We start from the raw sequence: 20,328 nt of genomic DNA on the forward strand, positions 1-20,328 counted from the left end.
GGGTTTCTGCAAGTCATCTGAGGCTGCGTCCCCCGCAGCGCGTTCCCCGCTCTCCCTTGGCCCCGCTCTCAAGGAACCCGATCGGATTTATTTGGGATTTTTGTGCTTTTTTTCCCCCTCTCCCCCTTCGTGCTGTGTGTGTTGTTTTCTCATCACCTGCCACGGTTAACTTTTTTCGTGACTCGGTTTAACTCTCGAGATCTACGTGAATGTTGTTAAGAGCACTTTTCTTGCCTTTGCTGTCCCTTGCTGGGATCGGATCCGATACTATCTGGACTCTATGTGCCTGTATGTGTGTTCTGAGTGTCTTGAAATCTTGCTTTCCTTTACAAGAGCTATGCATTATTTGTAACCAAGGTAAGAGCTGATGTTCTCACTGTCTCATCTGCATGTTTAAATTAGATGTTTGTTTGAAGATAAACTGTGCGTATTCTTTAAACTGCAGGATCACTCCGAGTCCTTCCATTGATTAGTATTTCTGAAAGAGAAGGGGGAGAACTTGGAAAAATTAGATATATTTAGCAGGAAGGCTACCAGCTTCCTAGAATGAGTTGTTTTTCTCTATTGCAATTGCTGGCATGTTTAAGAGGTTAACTTGAATCTTATTTTGTTTTCCCTTTTAGAAGACCAGTGAATTACCATAGGCTGGGCTTGACCTTGATTTTGATGGCTTTGCTGGAAGATCTGATGATGTGATTGTGTTTCGTGAAGGGATTTCTCTCCAGCCCCAATGGCTTAGGATATAAGACACTTCTACCACACCATTACTTATGGACAATTCAAATATTTTTTTGGGCATACCTTTTGGGTTTTTTTTCTCTTTCCTCACTTCCCCTTCCCCCTCATTTCTCCTTAATACTGGGAGCCTTATTCTAGACTTTGATGTGACTGACCATCCTCCTGCTCCGTGCTGCTGTTTTCTTTTTTAAAGTACAATGGCACTAAGTGGCAACTGCAGGACTTACCTCCCTGCCCGGGAGCAGGGCTCTGGGCTGCAATCCTTCCCGGAGGTTGTGGAGCTAAATGTGGGTGGCCAGGTTTACTTCACTCGCCACTCCACCTTGGTTGGCACCCCTCACTCCTTGCTGTGGAAAATGTTCACCCCAAAAAGAGACACAGCCAACGATCTGGCCAAGGACTCCAAGGGAAGATTCTTCATCGACAGAGATGGTTTCCTTTTTCGCTATATTCTGGACTATCTCAGGGACAAGCAAGTGGTTCTGCCTGACCACTTCCCTGAAAAGGGAAGGCTCAAGAGGGAGGCTGAGTACTTCCAGCTCCCAGACTTGGTCAAACTCCTGACTCCTGATGACAGCAAGCAAAGCCCCGATGACTATTGCCACAGCGACTACGAAGAGGTCTCCCAAGGCAGTGACACGAGAATATGCCCCCCTCCATCTCTCTTACCATCAGATCGGAAGTGGGGATTCATTACCATTGGGTACCGCGGGTCATGCACTATTGGCAGGGAGAGCCAAGCAGATGCCAAGTTCAGGAGGGTCCCAAGGATTTTGGTTTGTGGAAGGATCGCTTTGGTCAAAGAGGTCTTTGGAGAAAGTTTGAATGAAAGCAGAGATCCAGACAGAGCTCCGGAAAGGTACACCTCCAGGTTTTATCTCAAGTTCAAGCATCTGGAGAGGGCTTTTGACATGTTATCTGAGTGTGGATTCCACATGGTGGCCTGCAACTCCTCTGTGACGGCGTCCTTTGTCAATCAGTACACTGATGACAAGGTCTGGTCCAGCTACACTGAATATGTCTTCTACCGTAAGTACGAGACATTGCTGAGGGAAACGTAACTGCCTGCTTGAAGCCTGTCTCTTCTGCTGACCGTGCAGTTCGCAAAGCATGAGAAGTGCAGATTTCTTTGTATCTGCTGCAGACGGGAGCTTTATTTTGATCTGAGGTGATATGCTTCAGTTTAAGCTTTCAAACTATAAGGCCAGGCTGAACTCTGTGGCTTGGTCTTGGCTAGGTGGCAGCACAGACTGCCAAAAGCACCCCATCCCTGTGCCTGAAGGATGCTGCTGTCTCTGGCTGTGTAAATCAGCCATCTGACAGCCTTGCACACTTCCTGAGTGCAAGCAGGATGCAATGTAAGCCATGCAAACACGCTGCAGATTTAATTACAGAAAACCTTCAAATTGGGTTTAATTTACAGAGGTAATAGCTGCTTGATAATAGTCAAGCATAGCCAGCAAACCATCTGTCAGTGCGCCTGACACACTTACACGCAGGGAAGGGAAAAAAAATCCTGTCCCCCTGGCTGCTTTTCAACAGGGAGCCTTCTCAGATCCAACTGATGTGCTCTGAGATGAGGGCTCAGAGCAGAGAGAGGCGAGTTGCTGTGCCCTGTTATGCAACACGCCTATGAAAAACAGTCCTCATAATGAGAAGTATCTGCCCTGCTTCCTGCAATCACATCGGATCACATACTGTTGTGGTAATTTTAGCTGATCGCTCTAGCAGGCTCATTAACTTTCTAAGTTGATATTCAGGTAGAGGCACCGTTACCAATGGAAACACGAGGATGATTTTGATTCTATATTCCTATATCAGAAAATCATTCCTCAGCTGCTATGCATGAATGTGCAAGAAGTTTGTGAGGATGTTCTTCTCCATTTTCATCTCAGGAGAGTGAAGAATGGAACATTTCACTGGTTGTTTGTACAAATGGGCTTTGCTAGCTGCAGCTTTGGTCAAAAGGATTTAAAGAGGGATAAAAATTACTCAGCCTGCAGACCTGCTGCACTGTGTGCAACACTTACATTTGGCAGGCTTGGTAACATGGAGAGCTGACGAAAGTTTTAGGTGAAAGATGATATATCAGGAATTGAATGGCTTGTGTGCAGTACTGGATTCAGTGCCATCTACTCGTGTCTCAGCTCAACAGGCAGCCCTAATCTGCTTATGTAATGATGCTTAAGTTAGCATCCTGAAAAGCCGTATGTATTTTTGACGTGCATAGTTTACTTAAAATTAGTTTTCTGGATGGATTCCTCATCAAAAGGTCCAAAGGATGCTAACAAGGATGGAGGATTGTGGTCCTTTTCAACCCAGGCCATTCTATGTTTGAAGATCAGCCCTGTGCAAGACAGAGGAGAACAATTTGTGTAGACAGATGAATTAGAATGAATTACTTAAATATAAAATCAGAAAAGTTTTTAATAGGCCCAGTGTTTTGCTAATTGAAGAGAGGATGAAAGTAGGTTTGACACCAGTTAGGAAACGTGGACTAATAACTTCTATATTACTCACGTTTTTACCTTCAAGGATTGCTCATTGCTTCCACATCATCATGGTTAAGGTACCAAGATAAGAAGAACCTCACAAATTTTGGACAGTGAAACTTCAACACACTGCACAAAATCTTCTCTCACTAACACAGAGAACTCCAAATGCAATAGAGGTGCTGTTAGAATGGGAAAGTTTGACGTGGTGGAAGGGTGATATGGGAATGCAACAGCAAAGGGGCCAGTGCAGATATGACGATCTTTCAAAGGAAAGTAAAGGTGCTCACCTGCCTCTGGAGATCTAGGCTTGCAGGAAAGACTCCACCAAACAGAGATCTCCAGAAAGAGATCCACCCCCAGTGGCAGGCAGCCCTTAAATGGGGTCTAGGAGAGGTGCAGCCAAGCTGCAGTCCTTCCTATCACACAGCTGAATTGCCTTCACCTGTGCTCCCAGGGCTGACTGGCTCCTTTCCAGGTGCTCAGTCAGTGGTGCAGGCCGGGATTCAGCAGTTCCCCTACAAATTCCTGGAAAGGTTGATCCAGTTCAATAAGTTTCGTATTTGGCTCATGCCAATTTTGTGGATTTTTGACATTGATGCTTTTTCAAAGATGGGTTTTTCGAAGGATCCTTCCCTAGGCAAAGCAAGGACTGTGATTCTTTCGTATCTTGACCCAGATGTCTCTGTTACTCTTCATGCTGGTTGCTGCTCGCTCTGACAGAGCTGCTGCTGGGCTGCAGGGCTCACCAGCAGTGCTGCAGAAGGGCAGCGCAGTGCCTCCAGCATTCACCTGTGGTGGCAGAAGTCCCTTTCCAAATCTTCCAGAGCCGTATCTTTTTAAACTTTGAGGACCAATAAAATTGACATCTGGCTTTTTAGTGGAACATTACAACTTCTCTGCAGCTGTTTAGTCATAATTATTTAATTAGAAGCTGCCAACTGTGTCTGTATAAGGATGAATTCATCAAGCTGTTGTGATCAGGTTAATGGTCCTAAGCATGGGAGGTGCCTAATACGACTGGATAGACAGGTACAAAGGTGGTTTCTGCAGAGCAGCTCAGTAGCTCATGTGAAATGTGCAATTGAGGGAGTCCAGAGCTGGGGAAGGATGATTGTTTCCAGAGGAGAAGGAATGGAAGGGGACAACAATGTTTTGATGCACCAAATGCATCATGTGCTCCAAATACTCCTCAGGAAGCAAATTTCTGTGGTTGGCTTGAAGATAAAGACCATTCTTCATGTGCAAATCCTTTTGAAAGCGAAGCAGATGGACCAGCGAGGACGTAAATCATGCAGCTATTCACGTGGGCGCAGTGTGTGCTATTAACAAAACTGGACAATTAATATTGTATGACATTTTCTCCTCTTGTTCAAGTTCAGACGCTCCTACCGCTAATGGGAGACTCGTGTTCTCTTTGGAGGAGATTTTCCCGAAATGCAGGGCAAGCAGGGAGTATCCAGAACAGCAAACCTGCAGCTGTTTTGCTGAGTGAGTGGTGAAATGGGCTGCAAAGCCTGCACACAGGATGACAGTGCAATCCTGGGAGGGCAGCTGGGCATCACTCCAGTTTCAAATAGGCCGAGGCAAAGGACGATTTGGAGACAGGCAGTGCGGGTCAATTAGGCCCATAATTAAGCAGTTCTTTGAAATGTGGTAGCTTTGCAGTGGGTAGGCAGGAGCCGCAGCCTGCGCATCTGCTCGCAGGAGTTCTGCACATGCGTTTTCTTTCCCTCCAGATTCTCTTACGTCAAGGAATTTTTAAAAAATTAACAGTTAAGGTTGGGTTTCTCAACTGAACACTGTTACGTTTTTCTCTACTGTTTTTTCAATGAAGTAAAGTAAAGCAAAGTAAGCCTTGAAGTAAAGCCCCATCTCCAACCATTCCTTTATGATGAGGATTATCGCCTGTGCTGGGATTTACATTTTAAAATGTTTTCAACCTTTACAATGGAATGAATCAAAATTGCTCACTGGCACAACTGGTGAATGTTGGGGGGCGGTGGTGTTAAAGCATACGGGCTGGCTCAGCCAGGCCCTATCCCTGACAGCGGCAGAGGCAGGCTCTTTCTCACCTCCTCCCATAACTTACACAGCAGCCCTTTTTGCTTGGCTCCCAGCACAGAGCATTGCCAGGACTGCTGGTGACAGTCCTGCACACGCACACTGTGAGTGCCAGAGTGCAAAACAACAGGTTGGGAGTGGAGGAGGCTTTGGCTTCAGGCAGCAGGTCAGCATCACAGCTGGGTGCCTGCAGGTGTCTGCAGTGCGTCACAGCAGTGGAATGGGACGGGGAGAAACTGCAGCACAGCCCCACTGTGTATTGCTGTTTCCCCCAGAATCCCTTCCTTCTCTCTGCTTTTCTCCCCATCATGGCAGGCTCTCAGAGCAGCTCATGGTACAGAGGGGAGACTTTGGTGCCAGCATGTCACATCAGTCCCTGCCCCTGCTCACGGTGGCTGCAGGGTGCACCATGAGGAGCCAGTTGCCCTCTGCTCAGCTGGAGCAACGAAGGAGGTGAGAGGAGAGCTGCTAGGCAAAAGGATCAAATATAGAAGTGCAGATGGAGAAAAGAGATAGAAAATTCACACTCAATCTGGAGGGGAAAGAACTAGGGAAAAGATGGAGGTACTGACAGCTATACCAGGGCGTGGGGAGGGAGGATTTGTTAGGAGCGTCAAGCCATCAGTTTATCACAAATGTTTCTCTGCAACAAGCAGGTGGAGACGGGTTGAGAAAACCTCCTTCAAGTTCACTACAGAAAAGAATGCAGAGATTTAGACAGATGGCTGCCCCTACCCTTCCGGAGGCCATTTTTCAAGTCTGAGCAAGTGTGGAAAAAAACGAACAACTGGCCTGGTTTCTTACGCCTTGCCTTATGCCGGCCACTTCACATCCTTCAGAGCAGCTCAAGCACCTGCAAATGATGCAAGGGAACTGTGAGGTATTCCTGGCAGTGGAGCTCTGAAAGGAAAAAAATGACTTGACAAGGCTCTTGCTCCGGAAGGTCGTGCGCTGCCTCCAGCGCAGGGTGCATTTTGCCCTTGTCACCTTTCTCTTTCAAGAAGATGCTGGTGGTGTGTGGTTGTCATTTGCCTGCTAGGAGGCTGAGATATTTCTGAAGTAGGTTTTGGATTTTGCTGGGATAAACAGACGAGTTCTGTTGGGTGGGGCTGGGCAGGAGGAAAGGCGAATGCCAGAACGTCCACAGCCAGCCCTGTAGTACGTGTGAACAGAGCTGAGAGATCGCACGCCGATGTACATGTGGCTGACTCATAAATGAACTGCGTGGTAGAAACCTGACTAACAAGACTGAATCCTCTTGTACAGGGACACCCACAGCTCTGCTGTCAAATGGTTAGATGTGGAACATGAGTATCGCCTATTTTCCTGCATCTTCATAAGGATACCATTTTACGTTCTAGTAATTTGTTCTGTTTTTAAATTGGCAAAGAAGAAAATGACCAAAAGATAACAGAATAAAATCTAATCCAGTGAATTATGCACTCTTCCTTTCCTGTTGACAGGAGTTGTTGTTTTCCAGGTAATTATTGACATCGTCAGTGAATCTGGTCCATCTTGCTGAGCAAACCTCTCTGAATTCTCACATGGATGCTCGTCTGCACATGGCGGGGGTGCAGAGCAGTGTGCTGGGTTTGTTAGAGTGTTTGTGGGTGTACAAGAACCTTGCTGTCAGCTTTTTTGGTCATATCTGAGTGTTGGTTGATGCTTTCCCACTTTGTCGTGGCCTGCATAGGTTGTCAGTCTGATTAGAGTTCTTCCATAGATGAAAAATGCTATTGGAAACCAATAACAGCAAATCTGAGTCTAAGAATCTTCAGCTCAGTGGATAACTGAAGCACAGCTCAGTAAAAAAGACCGGTTGGATATAGAGCTCTGAGTTCATTCCAGTGATGTACAGTAGTGATGTTCGGAGACCAGCAAGGCTGGCTTGGGGTTCTGCCCCGTGTCCCTCCCCTGTGCTCGTGGCACGGCTGGCTGTTCCCCATCCCTTTGCTATGATCTTCATTGGTCCGGATGTTTGTTAGAGATGTTTGGCATGGCTATATAGATCTGTTTTCTTGCTGCTCTAAGGAGCATCTCAGTGGCGCACATCTTCCCCCGCTGCAACCCCTGCTTGGCAGCCTGACAGATTTCCTGCCCACAGCACTGCTCCATCTGTCCCTCAGTCCCTCAGGCCTCTGCACGCAGTGGACTGCTGAGGTCATGCGAGGAAACCAGAGCTACGGCTGAGGCTTTGGCCTGGTGAAGTTGCTCGATGTCTGTGGTTTTCCTGTCTTTTCAAACCACCAGGAGGGCTGTGCAGTGCTGTACAAGTAGGGGAGTAAATGAGGATATTTGCACCGGGTTGGATGGTCCCAGCAACCTGCCCTGCCCTGTAAGGTCTGTGCTGTGCTGCTCCGCAGGCAGAGAAGGGCTGCAGCACACAGAGGGGCAACCAAGTGGAGCGGCCATGTAGGACAGCTGTGCCGTGCCTGCGGCTGGGCAGCTCGAGCTGGGTGCTAAGAGTGACACACAGATCCTGTAGGTGGCTGATCAGGGGAGGGTTTCACTGTAATAAATGGAGGCACGTGTCTGTATGTACCAGCCTGGTGCTGCTGGTCTGGGGCCATAGGGGCAGGGAGCACTGCCCCGTGCCCCAGGGGACAGCTTGGCAATGGGTACATGGAGCTGCAGAGCTGGAGGGGAAAATGTCACAGCTGAGAGTGAAGGGTTCTCCCAGCAGCCACTCTGCAGCCTTACTGTGCCCGATGAGTTCAGACCTTAAAACTTGCTGTCACTTAGGGAAAACAAAATCAGAAAGTGCAAGCAGTGTAAATATGAAAACATAACACAGATATTGCCATTCAGTGAATATCAGCAACATATTGTACACGCAGACAAACACTTCCTTGCAGCAGGTTGGTTTTTTGGTTTTCTTTTCAAGTCATCCTGGATTTGTTTAAATTTGTAACCACAACATTTTCTCAGTTTCTTCTCCTTTTTTTTTTCAGCTTTTCAAGTTCAAGACTTACGTACAGTAAATATAGAGACAAGCAGCAAAATCTAAATTACATCTTTGAAAAGAGTTAAGAGAAATCTCTTATGAATCTTACTCAAAATGATTTTTTTTTAAGGAAGAAAATAGACCTAAAGGAGTTAGACTTGGTGGAATTCAGTTGCTTCTGAAGTGTAATGGTGAATGAGTTGGTTGAGAGATTTTGCCCAGCTGTTTTCAGAAGGCACGATCAATAAAATAAAACATTTGGGCCATTATCATACATTATCATAATGTTAAACCAATTGCTTCAATTCACACGTTTCTGATGTACTTCATCAGGGTGAGTCTTAAGGAGTGATGGATGCGGAGCTTTAAACCCGGTGGTGTAACTGAGCTGATTATTGGGTGACGTGAGGAGTGCTGAACACCTGCAATGCTCTGCAAGTCCATACAGATTCAAATCTGATGACTCAAATGTTGTATCCAAGATTGGTACAGAAGATACCACCTCATTTTACTGGTCCGGTGTAGGAGACTGGATTTATTTCAGAGCCAATGGCCCTGCAAGAACTTTGCACTTCTCTTTTGGAGTCAGAGGTTTTATCTCTGCTAGAAGGGGCTGGATGGATAAAGTAGGGGAAAACGACAGCAGAGTACCATGTAGGCTGCTTTCTAAATTAGTTTCTTGTGTTAGTTTTCTAATTACATGTCTTTTTAAGTGAGAAGCCTGGGGCTGTGATGATACTTCTTACATTTCGATAGCTGGTTATGAACGTTGAAATACCCATAAATATAAACTGTTTGATTGTTCCTGTTGACCACTCTGTACTGACTGCCTGTTGTGTGAAAGAAACACCCTTCTGTCCCTAAGTGAGCGTTGGTGTGAGCGCTGTGCAGCTGTAAGAACTGCATGGGCTTTGGAAGCTAGTTTGTAAATTACTGCTGCTAAAAAATTTGTAGCACTTCTTCTGAGTCTACTAACAAAGTGATCAGCAATTTGTAGGAGCTCATTGATTAGCTGCTAAGGCAGCTAAAATATTCCCTTACCCAAAATAGAGTGGAGAAATCGGTGTCTGTCTTGCTTTGTAAATCCACCTGAAAACACGGTGAGCACCAACTGCTGCCGTGCTCGGTCAGTGGGGGTGGCTCGGCCTGGCATCCTGCTGCCCTGGGGAGCCCTGGGACAAATCCAGCAGCCCCAGATGTTTAATTTCATGGTCACAGGATCACGAGTTGGAGTTTTGGGTTGTGTTTGTAGAATGGGGTCACTCGGGTTGAGGGCAGCAGGACGGGCGCAGTGCCTGGCGGAGCCGTGGGTGCAGCGCGGCGGTGCTCTGCTCTGTGCACACCTTCGGCCAGGGCTGGGAGCCCGGCTTGTAGAAAAGTTCGTTCTCTTTTTGGAGGAGTTTTATTTTAAGAACTTCAGATTGAATTTCTATCAAAATGAATCAGAATGTATTTTTTGCACCAGAATTAAAGCAGGCTGAAATAGAACCCAGAGGAACGTGCTGATTTTGACTGAATATTGCGCTTTAAATGTTCTGAAGGCCAAAAACTCAGAGCAAAACTTTACTGAGCACAAACATGCCATCAGAGAGCCTGAAAATGTGTTTATTTGTGCTCCTACAAAGAGAATTTTACTGGTCTTTTCTCAGCTCAGGGTTTGCACCAGCAGTGTGGGGAAATTCAGCATTTTGTTCCGTACAGGAACAGAAGGATTGCAGAGGCTGAGCTCAAGCCTGGAAGGCAAAGGCAGCCTTTACAAATGCACTCTTTGCATACTCACATGAAAATGTGGAAACAGGTCATCAGCTAAACTAAATGTAACACCTGTATGAATAACTGGGCAGGGTGGGGAGCCTCAGGCCCCGCTCTCACCTCCCTCCACCAGGCTTTGCACACTGCTGCTCCGGCTGCTGTGCCCAAATAGGTTCCCTGCAATACACGGAGATGCGCTCGTGTTTGCTATCGGCAGGAACAGACCCAGGATCAAACCGACCCTGGATGCAAACAGGAGCCATGGCTCCCACAGCACCTGTGTCTGCTGGCGGAGCTGGATGCTGTTCTTTCATTCATTTCTCTTCCAAACTGCACCCTGTGCTGCTGAGCTATTTCTTGGTTTGAGCTGGGTGTTACAGATGAGACGAGCTGAACTGATGCAGCGCTACAGATCTGCATCCTACAAAGAGATGAGGTTGTTGAAACCCAATCCAAGCTGACAGTTCAAACCCCCTGTGGCGCCTGAAACCAAATTCTGGATCTAAACATCTTCTCCTTTGGGAAAAATTGCTGCATGAAAACATGGCAGTTCAAAAACAGAAAGATAACAACAAAAGGGAATAAAAAGTCATCGGCTTTGCGGGGCGGCTGCTCCGCTGTGTGCCACTCTGAGAGCCTGGGCTGGGGGCACTTTGTGCCTCAGGGGCAGAGCGCAGGGCTGGAGGTGTCTGCAGAGGGAACTTTTGCTGAGGGCTTCAGCACCAACCGCGCCTGTCTGAAGCCGCCTGAACCCAGCGACAGATTGCGGTGCGCAGGCGGGCGCCTTCCCAGCTGTGTGGGATGCTGCCTCCTCACCGCCGCCCGCTGACGGGCACGTGGGAAACCAGTCATTTTCTGGATGAAAGCTAAAAGCTACATGGCAGACAGTAAATAAATAATTGCAGGGAGCTATCGCACATAGATTTCTTTGAGGCGCAGAACTTAATTAAATTTCATGCTCATGCTCACGTAGTTCCATTGATCAGGAAACAAACGTGTGCTATGTCTTGGAGATTTACTCACCCGGCAGTGTTCTGCCGTCCTCCCCTCTCCTGTGCCAGTTTCATTCATTCTACATCCTGCAGTGCTGAAGGAATGCGTTCCTATTTTTCTTTCTTGAAGAAATTGATCCTAAGACATAAAGAACACGATATGTGCTTTGTAACTATACAGGATTGCTAAGAAAAATCCCCCCAAAACAGAAGAAGGCTTGATGGGTACTACATTCATTTCCATTTTACAATGGATTTTTTTCCCACTAGGACCAATAAAATTTATGTGAAAGCTTTCAACAGCCTCTCCAGTACTAATTAGTAAAAAGATGGCGTAGGTCTTGCTGGGCTCATTTATCAAGGTAGGGCTTTTTCTAGACACTTCACAACACTTATTTTGCCACCGACTTCAAACTCAACCTGAATTCCCAGTGCTGACCGTTGGCCCTGCGCTGGGATCCCAGCACAGTGCTTGAGGTGCTGCAGCTTTCCCAGCAGCCCCACCGTACGCTGCAGTGAGCAGCCCTCCGGCTGGCTAGAGCCATGCACAGTGGTGATGGACCTCTCTTTGGGGAGGGCTTTGTTGGAGTAGCAAGCTTTGGAGGAGGACAGTGTGCTTCTGGCACTGAGAACGTAGGGATGCATCGCAAAGAGCATGGCAACTGGGTGAAGGAGGGCCTTCCCTCTGCTCTGCCCTGGGGAGGGCACATCTGGAGCACAGTGTGGGGCTCCCCAGCTGCAGGCAGATAGGGATTGCTGGAGAGAGCCCAGAGGAGGGTGCAGAGATGGGGGGCCTGGAGGACGTCCTGATGTGGACAGGATGAGAGTCCCAGGGCTGCTCCCTTCCAGATGTCCCTTCCAACCTCTATGGTTCTGGGATTCTGTGACTCTTGGACATGCTGTGAGAATCCAGGCAATGTGTTCTCCATGCCCACCGGACCCAGACATCCCACCTGCACCTGCTGAAGGTCCTCCCACCAGCTCTGCGCATTCCACTTTGCTGGGCTACTGAGTTCTGCTCCCAGGGGCTGCTTTTAGCTCCCTGCCTCATTTAGGCATGGCAGGGAGCTGTGGGTGAGTGAGGAGACTGCCGTCCTCGCTCACGTAACTGTGATTTGGCATATTGGTACAGTATTAAAATTCCAGTTGAACAGATGGTGTCAGGATTTTAACTTATGCTTATGAGATGCAGATGGTCCACATAGTGAACTTGTACACCAGCTATTTTTATTTTGAACAGGTTAAGAACAAATTACTTTTTGACTGTTATTACTGCTCTCCTCATCGCTTCTTCTTTCTCTGTGTGCACACATGTGCCCGTGTTCTCATAATCTCTTTTCCTCGTAAATTGAAAGCACCCTGCTCTGTCCACAGCCCCTGTGGAGCTGCCTCCCCCCTGCTGCCCCTCACTTCCCCTCAGACACTCACAGAGCAGAGCTGCAGGAAGGGGCAGCTCTGCACCCCCTGTACCGCACCGCATTGTGTCCCCAGCAGTGTTCTGCAGAACCACCCACATGAGTTTCCCACTCTGCTCTCTGGCTCGTGTCTGATGCTCAGAGAAGGACTCGTGCGTGTGCCAGCCTTTGTCTTGCCAGGGCCTGTGGTTCACTGTGGCTGTTCAGTGGGATCTGTTTGGTGCTGCTGCCGACTGCCCCTGCCCCACACTCCACCCACACGTGCCATTGTGCTTCCATCTGGCTCCACTAGCACAGGGTGGTAATCAGGAGCAGGGATGAGGCTCTGCTGCTCTGGGTCTTCTTGTTCCCCAGATGTCTCCAGGTAATGTGGGCTCCAGAGCCCACCTGACATGCCTTTTCCCCATCTCTTTATCTTCTTTCCTTCTGAAGATCATCGGTACACTGCTCCCATCCCTGGACTGAGAAGGCATTATTACCCAGCTCACTGCTAACCTGGGAGAGCAAGAGCTTTGCCTGTGGTCAAGTGATGGGACAAGCAAAAATAAATCTTCATCTATTGCCTGTCCTTGATGCATTTCACATTTACATCCTGGCAATAACGGCTGAGAGGTTTCCACGAAAGATGATGAAAACATATGGCAGGATGGCAAAGCCGACAGCTGCAGGTGGAGGCATGATCAGGTTCATTTATTCTTCCCTCATACCTGCTGTCATTACTGAGTGAATTGCATGCAAACAGCAAGCATTGCAGCGCCTGTCAGACCCACAGCCTTCAGATGCTGCTCCCACCCCAAAAGGCTGCGGCTGGAGCAGGGAATGATGCCCAGGGGGTGGGGGGGCCTCCCCAGGACCCATCCCGTCCCACCCCATAGGGCAGCCATGATGCTCCTGGGGCTCTCAGGATCTCCTGGAGTGCAGAAATTGTTGCCCCCTACCTATTACTTATAATTAGTATTTTTCGAAGTTATTTTGGCCAGGATGAAGCTGAGCAGCCCAATGGTGCCAGGGTTGTTTTAGCACCTGAAGAAGTGGCTGCCTGGCCCTGCTGGGTCAGAGAAGGCCATGCGGAACTACTCCTATTCTGCAGCTTTGTGATACTCACGTCCTGATGGGGGTGGGATGAATAATGAATATTTCATGAAAAGCCATTACAAGACTGTATGTGAAGCAGCCGACATCACTGCACATGCACTGGTGCTTCCTCACTGCAGCCACTATGCTTTTCCTGTGCTGCTTTTACCAGAATATGGAGAATCAATAGGACCACCACACATCCCCCCACTGCCTGCCCTCCCCCCAGATGCAGAAATATCAGAGCTGTGTTGCTGCTTCTGAGGGAGGCGATGAAAAGCTCAGTGCTGATAATGCCTTGCACTTTGTGCACGGCCTTCAGGAACCCACTGCTCCCTGCACATCTGGCCCAGCACAGAGCACGTTCAGGCTCTCCTGTGCTCCCAGAGCTGCTCCTGCAGGGCAGAGCTGTATGGAGCAGCCTGGCAGAGCCAGTGACTGAGGCACTGCAAAGCTATGGCTTTCAATAGATTTGAAAGAAGCAAAATATGTGAAATATTAGCTGGAATGCATTTACTCAGCTGTGGTGACAACTTCGGTTACATACTGTAATTTTTGTTTGCAGCTTTACAGAGCCATGGCTATAGAACAGATTAAGTGTTGTTTAAAAAAATGATCAGAGGTTTTGTTTGCAATCCTGCTGTAACTCTTCCCTAAATACTGGAAGCATTCTAAATTGGTTTGTATTGATAATGGCATTGTAATGCCTTTTCTTGCTTGTACGGATCGTCGTCGTTATAATGTGCTTATTCCCAAGGGACAAAGTAACTGAGGAGAACAGATGAAGTTAAACCTTAAAGAATGTTTTCTTAGGGAAAAATCACATTCCTTTTAAAACTGCTTTGCGTAAGGTTACTGGTATCTGATGGTTTGCATTTCCCATTGCTCGTGTCAACCGTGCTCATTGCTAGGGCACAGCCACCAGCCTCTTGGCCCCGAATCCTGCAGCTCTACATTCACAAACACGTGACTTCAACCAGGATGGTGCAGGCAGGACAGGTGCAGGCAGGGCTGGTGCCTGAATCTTGCTCTCTTCCCCTCCATTCCTTCCTACCTCCTTCCTTCCTCTGAAGGGTTCTGTGGATGCAGCTCTGCTACCCCCAGGGCTGTGAGGATGCAGCCTGCAGGCTACAGACCTTTATAGACACCTCATTTCTAATCCAAAGCATTTTCCTTTACTCCTATTTGAAAATGCAAACTTGGAGACGCTTGTGTACTCGTCAGAGAGCTCCTCCATAGTTTTGCCCGTCACCACAGCTCCATCACATCCTGTGCTGTGTGCAGTGACACGGCCACTTTGAAAAACCCACCTAGACATAACTTGCCAGGAGCTGTTTGGCTATACATGGCTCACAGCCATGCTGAGCAGCTCTGTGCACGTCTACCTGCATACGGCTCACACAGAACTGCTCCCCTCTGTGGGACAGGGATGCACTCATGTGTCCCCAGGCAGTCACTTGTTCTTAAAAACATCCCCAATCCTCCAAACCCACCACGGCTGTGTCTCCAGCCAGGTGGATGAGGACACGCATCAGCTGTCATGAAGCACTCAGACAAACGACGAGTTGGCAATGCCCGTGCATAGGCAGTGCTCTGTTTATGTTCTATGCAATAAAGAATATGACAAAATCCTACAGAAACAAAGCTTTATACGATCAAAAACTGCTTTAATTGCTCATTTTTATTGATGCTCTGATCTCTGGTGAGCAAATAGTTGGCTGGAAAACAGAAGCCTGCTGCATTTAGAGTCACTGACAGCTTTGTTCCCTGGAAGCAATGGGTGACCCCACAGAAAGCAAATAAACAAATATTCTTACTTACCTACGGATTATGTGTTAGATCATTTAAGCTCCAAAATATCTGGTTGCCTTTCACAAATCGTGCTGCCTCCTTACACCTATCCCCACCTTGCTGATTTAAGGTGTTTAACTTCTGATTGCACTGTAAAGTATCTGCAGGTACGCAATGCTGCGGGCTGCAAGCTCTGCTGGGAAAGCAAGCTTGTTTGTAAGTGCTTACCAACGGGTGCGTGCACAGCTCAGGAGCACTCAGGTTTCTAGCACAACTCAAGTTGTGAGAACATCGCAGCGATGCTGGTCCTGAGCAATTCTGTTCACCCAAAGGAAGCAAAAGCAGCAGCCACAGAACAGGGTGGTGGCCACAGCGAGCAGCCGGTGTGTGTGTGTGTGTGAGCCCACATGCCCTGGGGAGGGTCACAGCTGCACAAGTCTGTGTGAAGTGATGCAAACTGATGGCAGTGCTGTCAGGCAGCACTGTGCCTTCTAAAAATAGTGCCCTGCTTTCCTGAAGTCATTCATTTTTGATAAATGCCTCAGCCTTGCATTTGTTTGGCAGCAGTGCGGAGTTCCTGCGTTCTGCGGGCGTTGTTTCAGCTGCAGGTATCTCACAAGGGCTGCTTTGAATCATGCAGTGGTCCTTAAGGTCCTCCACCTATTGCTCATGTGAGCTCGCTTTCAGCTATTTATTGAACACAGCTGCTGTGGTGGCTCAGTTTCTGTCTGCAGCTGCGTTTTATGAGGTCTGAGCCACCTTTTGGAGTGGGGTTGGTGCTGGGGACGAATTGGAGCTGTGGTTGGACTCTGGGTTTCTTCAGTACTTTGAGCGTATGTGTGTTGCTGGGGGTGATCTGCTTTCTGTGTTCTTATAACCTAGAAACACACTTAAAAAGAGCTAATTTGTATCATGTGATGGGCTTCAAGTTCTTCCACCTGTTGTTAGTTACCAGTCTGATTTCTTCTATTGAATGTAGCAGCTATTGCCATAGTAGCAACAGAAACTTAACTTTCTGCTGACATCATCTGTAGCCACGTACAAAGTATCCATAAGAAAATCCAAGCCAAAGAAGCTACTGCCAGTATAAGGAAAAACTTGTTTCCACCTCAGGGGCTCTTTCCTACATAAGAGCATGTATGAGATCAAGCTGATAGGCAGAAGAGCGGAGTCTTCTGATTTCTGAAGCCATGCTGCTTACGATGATCAATGTGATGAACTGGCTGTGAAGCCTTGTGCCGCTCCCCAGCCACCCATGGGTCACAGGTCCCTCTGGGGCTGCCCTGGGGAAGGTTTTTGGGAGGTCCCACAGAGGTGCTGAGGCCTCCTGGGGGCCAGACTGCATGTGAGGAGCAGGGCTGTAGTGCTTGGACAGATCAGTACAACAGGAAAAGGCGTCACACCAGAGGTGTGATGGTGGAAGGATCAGCGTGATAGAAAGGCACTATAAGGGAAGGGAAGAAGATTGCTTACCTGTATGAGAAGATTCCAAGCTCACAGGAAAAAGCTCCATCAAAGAGGGATCTCCAACCAGAGATCCTGGCTCACTGGCAGCCAGCCCTTAAATGAGGTCTAAGAGAGGAGCAGCCAGGCTCCAACCCTTCCAATCACACAGGTAAATTGCTGCACCTGTGCTCCCAGGGCTGCCCGGTCCTTTCCCAGGTGCTCCATCAGTGGTTTAGGCTGGGACTCAGCAGCTCCCACATAGGGGCTGTGCAGGGCTGCAGGCAGGGAGGTGCAATGGAGTGCTTTGGGCTCTGCAGCCCCCCCAGCAGCAGCCCACCTCTCCCCTGGGAGCACGGTGTTCAGCGAGGAGCTCTCAAGCAGAGCACAGCCAATCTGGGCTATCTCCAAAAATGGTTTGGTTTGACTTTTACTTCACAAACTGGCAGCTCTCATGGCCCTCAAATAGAAGCGCCGCTCAGATAACACAATTCACATGAAAAGATTTCTTGAAATTCTTTAAGTGCACATTAAAATGCAAATCGCTCTTGTTATTAAAGATTTCTGGAAGTTCTCTGACAACACATTTAAATGCAAATCACTGAAACGTAGACTCAATATTAAAATCCAAACAAGTGTGTGATCCATGGGCTGAAATTAAAAGGGGCCTCCACTGTGCATCTCTGCAAAGCCAGGACCACCCCGGCAGCATGTAGAGGAGCTTTAGATGGAGCAGTTCAGTGTTCTTGGAGTGGGAAGGGTTGGGTGAATCCCTGATGCTGTGCAGCCCCCTGTCCCTGCAAGGGCCCATCTGGAACGGACGTCTGGTGCGGGTTTGTAGCACTGCATGGTAGAGCCTGAATGGAACCTTTCATTGGGATCCTGGGGGCTCTGCGTGCCCAGCTGGGGCCCTGAGGTCATCAACAAACCTGTGAGGAGCAGCGGCAGCGCCTGACCCTGCCCATGTGTGCAGACTCCAGGTACAGCCAGGAAGAGGCAGCAGAACAAATGAATACCCTGAATGGGCTGCATCCACATGTCTGAGTTTTCCCCCGAATTATGCAATGTAAGGTTAAAACTCTGTCCTCAGCCAAACGGATGGTAGTGATTTGATGGGGTTTTAATGGGAGCGCCCTGAGACCAGCTCTGAAAGCTGCTGGTGCTATGGGATGAGCTCAGCTGCATGCGTCTGAGCTGGTTTGACTTTAAAGCGTGATGATCCATTAGGAACAACAGGCTTTAAATGTCTTTAAAACTGAATGAGGTCTTTTTTCTCTTGCTCTGCTGCACTCATTAAGTCCCTGCAGGAAGATGTGAGGGGACAAAAGGCGCTTTTCCGTCACCTCCACCACCCTGGGTTTATCACTGCTTCCCAGGGCTGTGCTGGGGGTGCTGGAGCAGGGCAGGGTGCTGGTGCCAGGCACGGGCCTCAGGACAGAGGTGGATGGTGCTCAAGGACGTGGAATGGGCCCTGGTTGTTCAGTAGATCACAAGATCGACTGCAGCTCACTGCCACCTTACGCTGCCACGTCCGCTACGTTCATGGCTGATGTGTAGCACACTTGGAAACATCTCCCTGCTCTTTCCCCCCCGATGGGGATCCTCCTCTCTCATGCTGAATACCCCACAAACAAGGACTCACGTATGTAGGGGAAAAGCTCTGCTTTTCTCTGATTATTTTTTTCTCTGTAGTTTCATGTGCTAATCAGGGCTTTTAAACTCAGCTTTATCAGTCAAATGCTTCTTGATGATGATGAGCAGAGCTGAGCTGTGTAGCTGCTGAATGGATCATCAGCGAATTTTAATTTTAAGGAAAAAAGTGTTTTTTCATCTCCAAACTACAATTATTAAAAGCCAGAATAGCGATGTTGGACAGAGAGTCTTACCAGGAAAATTGAATCCAGCATAGCAGATGTACCTGGTCGCTCTTCCCTCCTCCATACAGTGTTTGTGTTGCATGGAAATAAATGTCACGCCCCAGTAATTGTGAGTGATGCACAAGGGCCGTGCTGCCGCCGGTGTCCTTCAGTAGCTGAAAAAGAAGGGAAGCATTGCAGCTCCTGTATTCTTGTGCTGCTCTTCTCTGCCTTCCCTGGAAATCCTTCTTTATTGGGGAAAACTGGAAATCAGCTCGTAAACTGTAAGTGGCAGAAAAGGAATTGTCTGTGCCAGGGGGCCTCAGGGAAAGGGGAAACCCGTGTCCAAAGAGAGCTCCCCAGTTCCTCCTGCAGCTGGGTGCTGGACGAGGGCTGCTGCTGCTGCGCTGCATCCCAGGCCTCAGTCTGACACCAATGGCACACAGTGCAGAAGTGCACGGCTGTGGTTTTACCCTCTTAGCCAGAGAGGAAGAACAGCTTCTGCAGCTGACTGAAATCCCCAACGTGTGCTCTTCATTATGAGCTTACAGAGCTTGGAAAATCGGGGAATTGGCATTCCCTCAGCGTGTAGTGCGTGAGCTGCAGCACACAGTGCAGATCATGTTGGAAAATGACATTATTTTTGAGCCATTTATCCATGGGTTTCGTTGCTAAGTTGATGCTTTCTCATTCAGAAGAAAGAGATGTAGCAGCGCCTGTCCTGCCGGGTGTCACAAACACATGTTCTACACCAAGCCCATTTCTCAACCTTGCTCTCTCCCTTCTGAGATCCTGTTCTGTTGATGTGTTCTGATGTGTTCTGTTTCTGGGCTGAAAATGCCTTTTGTTGGTGTTGGGAATTTTCCCCCACCCCTCCATTCTGGGGCAGAAGAGGCTTTGCCCATAACAGACATCAGCCCCGGTCAGACTGCGCTGGGAACACTGCCCCAACCACAGCGCGACGGTCCCACAGCAGGCAGCTCTTAACGAGGGCTCCATGGAGCTGCTTTCTGGGCTCTGGGGAAAATTCCTCAGGAAACAGTTTGTAGGAAATGTGTTGGAAAATTAACACTGTGTTCATCAACTGATTGTTAATCATTCCTCACCCTAACGATTGGAATTTCCATGACTTTGTTTCCACCTTGGTACAGGTGAGCACAGGCAGCAGCAGTGCATTCCCCCATCACTGATGGTGGCGTTGCCCCCTGGGCTGCAGCTTCCCCATGAGTGGGAAGAGCAGAGAGGAGTGCCAGCACATGGGTGAGCAACTGCTCAGCACTGAGCCAAAAACATTCCAGCTTAAGATTCCTTTTTTTCCTTTTTTGAAAAGGAACAAACCAGATCATGAATCTCTTCTTTAATTCTCACTTTCCTTCTCCTTCCCCTCTCCTTGGCCATGCAGTGCAGCATGTGATCTCCTCTTTTGTTTTCCAGTGTCTTTTTTCATTCTGTGTCAGTTTCTTTGCTGCGTGAAGAACATCCTCTTCTTGGATGCTGGCTTCTGAGTGATAAAGATGCAAAAGCTTCACTTTCCTTTTACTTGCACTGGATACACAGGAAGGACCTCCCCCACCCCCCTCCCCGCCCCCCGCACACATGGTTTTTAATGAGTCCCAAGTGAGTTGCCTTATAGCCTGCCATTCTCTTTGTTGCTTCCTATGAATAACAACAGGCAGGATCAGCAGGTAGCTTGGCTGATGTCACCCAGGGCTGCAGGCTGGCAGGGTGTTCCTAGGGCTCACTCAGGCTGCTGAGGTTGTTTCCCAT

At 48.4% G+C, this 20,328-nt stretch overlaps 1 protein-coding gene across 1 annotated transcript in view; it reads left to right on the forward strand.

Moving 5' to 3' along the window:
* Positions 1-935: 935 nt before the first annotated feature.
* KCTD16 (potassium channel tetramerization domain containing 16) overlaps positions 936-20,328 on the forward strand; it is a gene marked incomplete at both ends in the record, with an annotated part of 35,809 nt that continues 16,416 nt past the window's right edge. The window contains one exon of the mRNA XM_079542567.1: positions 936-1,767. Coding sequence (XP_079398693.1) covers positions 936-1,767 — 832 coding nt within the window. The remainder of the gene's footprint in view (positions 1,768-20,328) is intronic.

Source organism: Tetrao urogallus (genome assembly GCF_951394365.1).
Source record: "Tetrao urogallus genome assembly, chromosome: 14".
NCBI classification, from domain to species: domain Eukaryota; kingdom Metazoa; phylum Chordata; class Aves; order Galliformes; family Phasianidae; genus Tetrao; species Tetrao urogallus.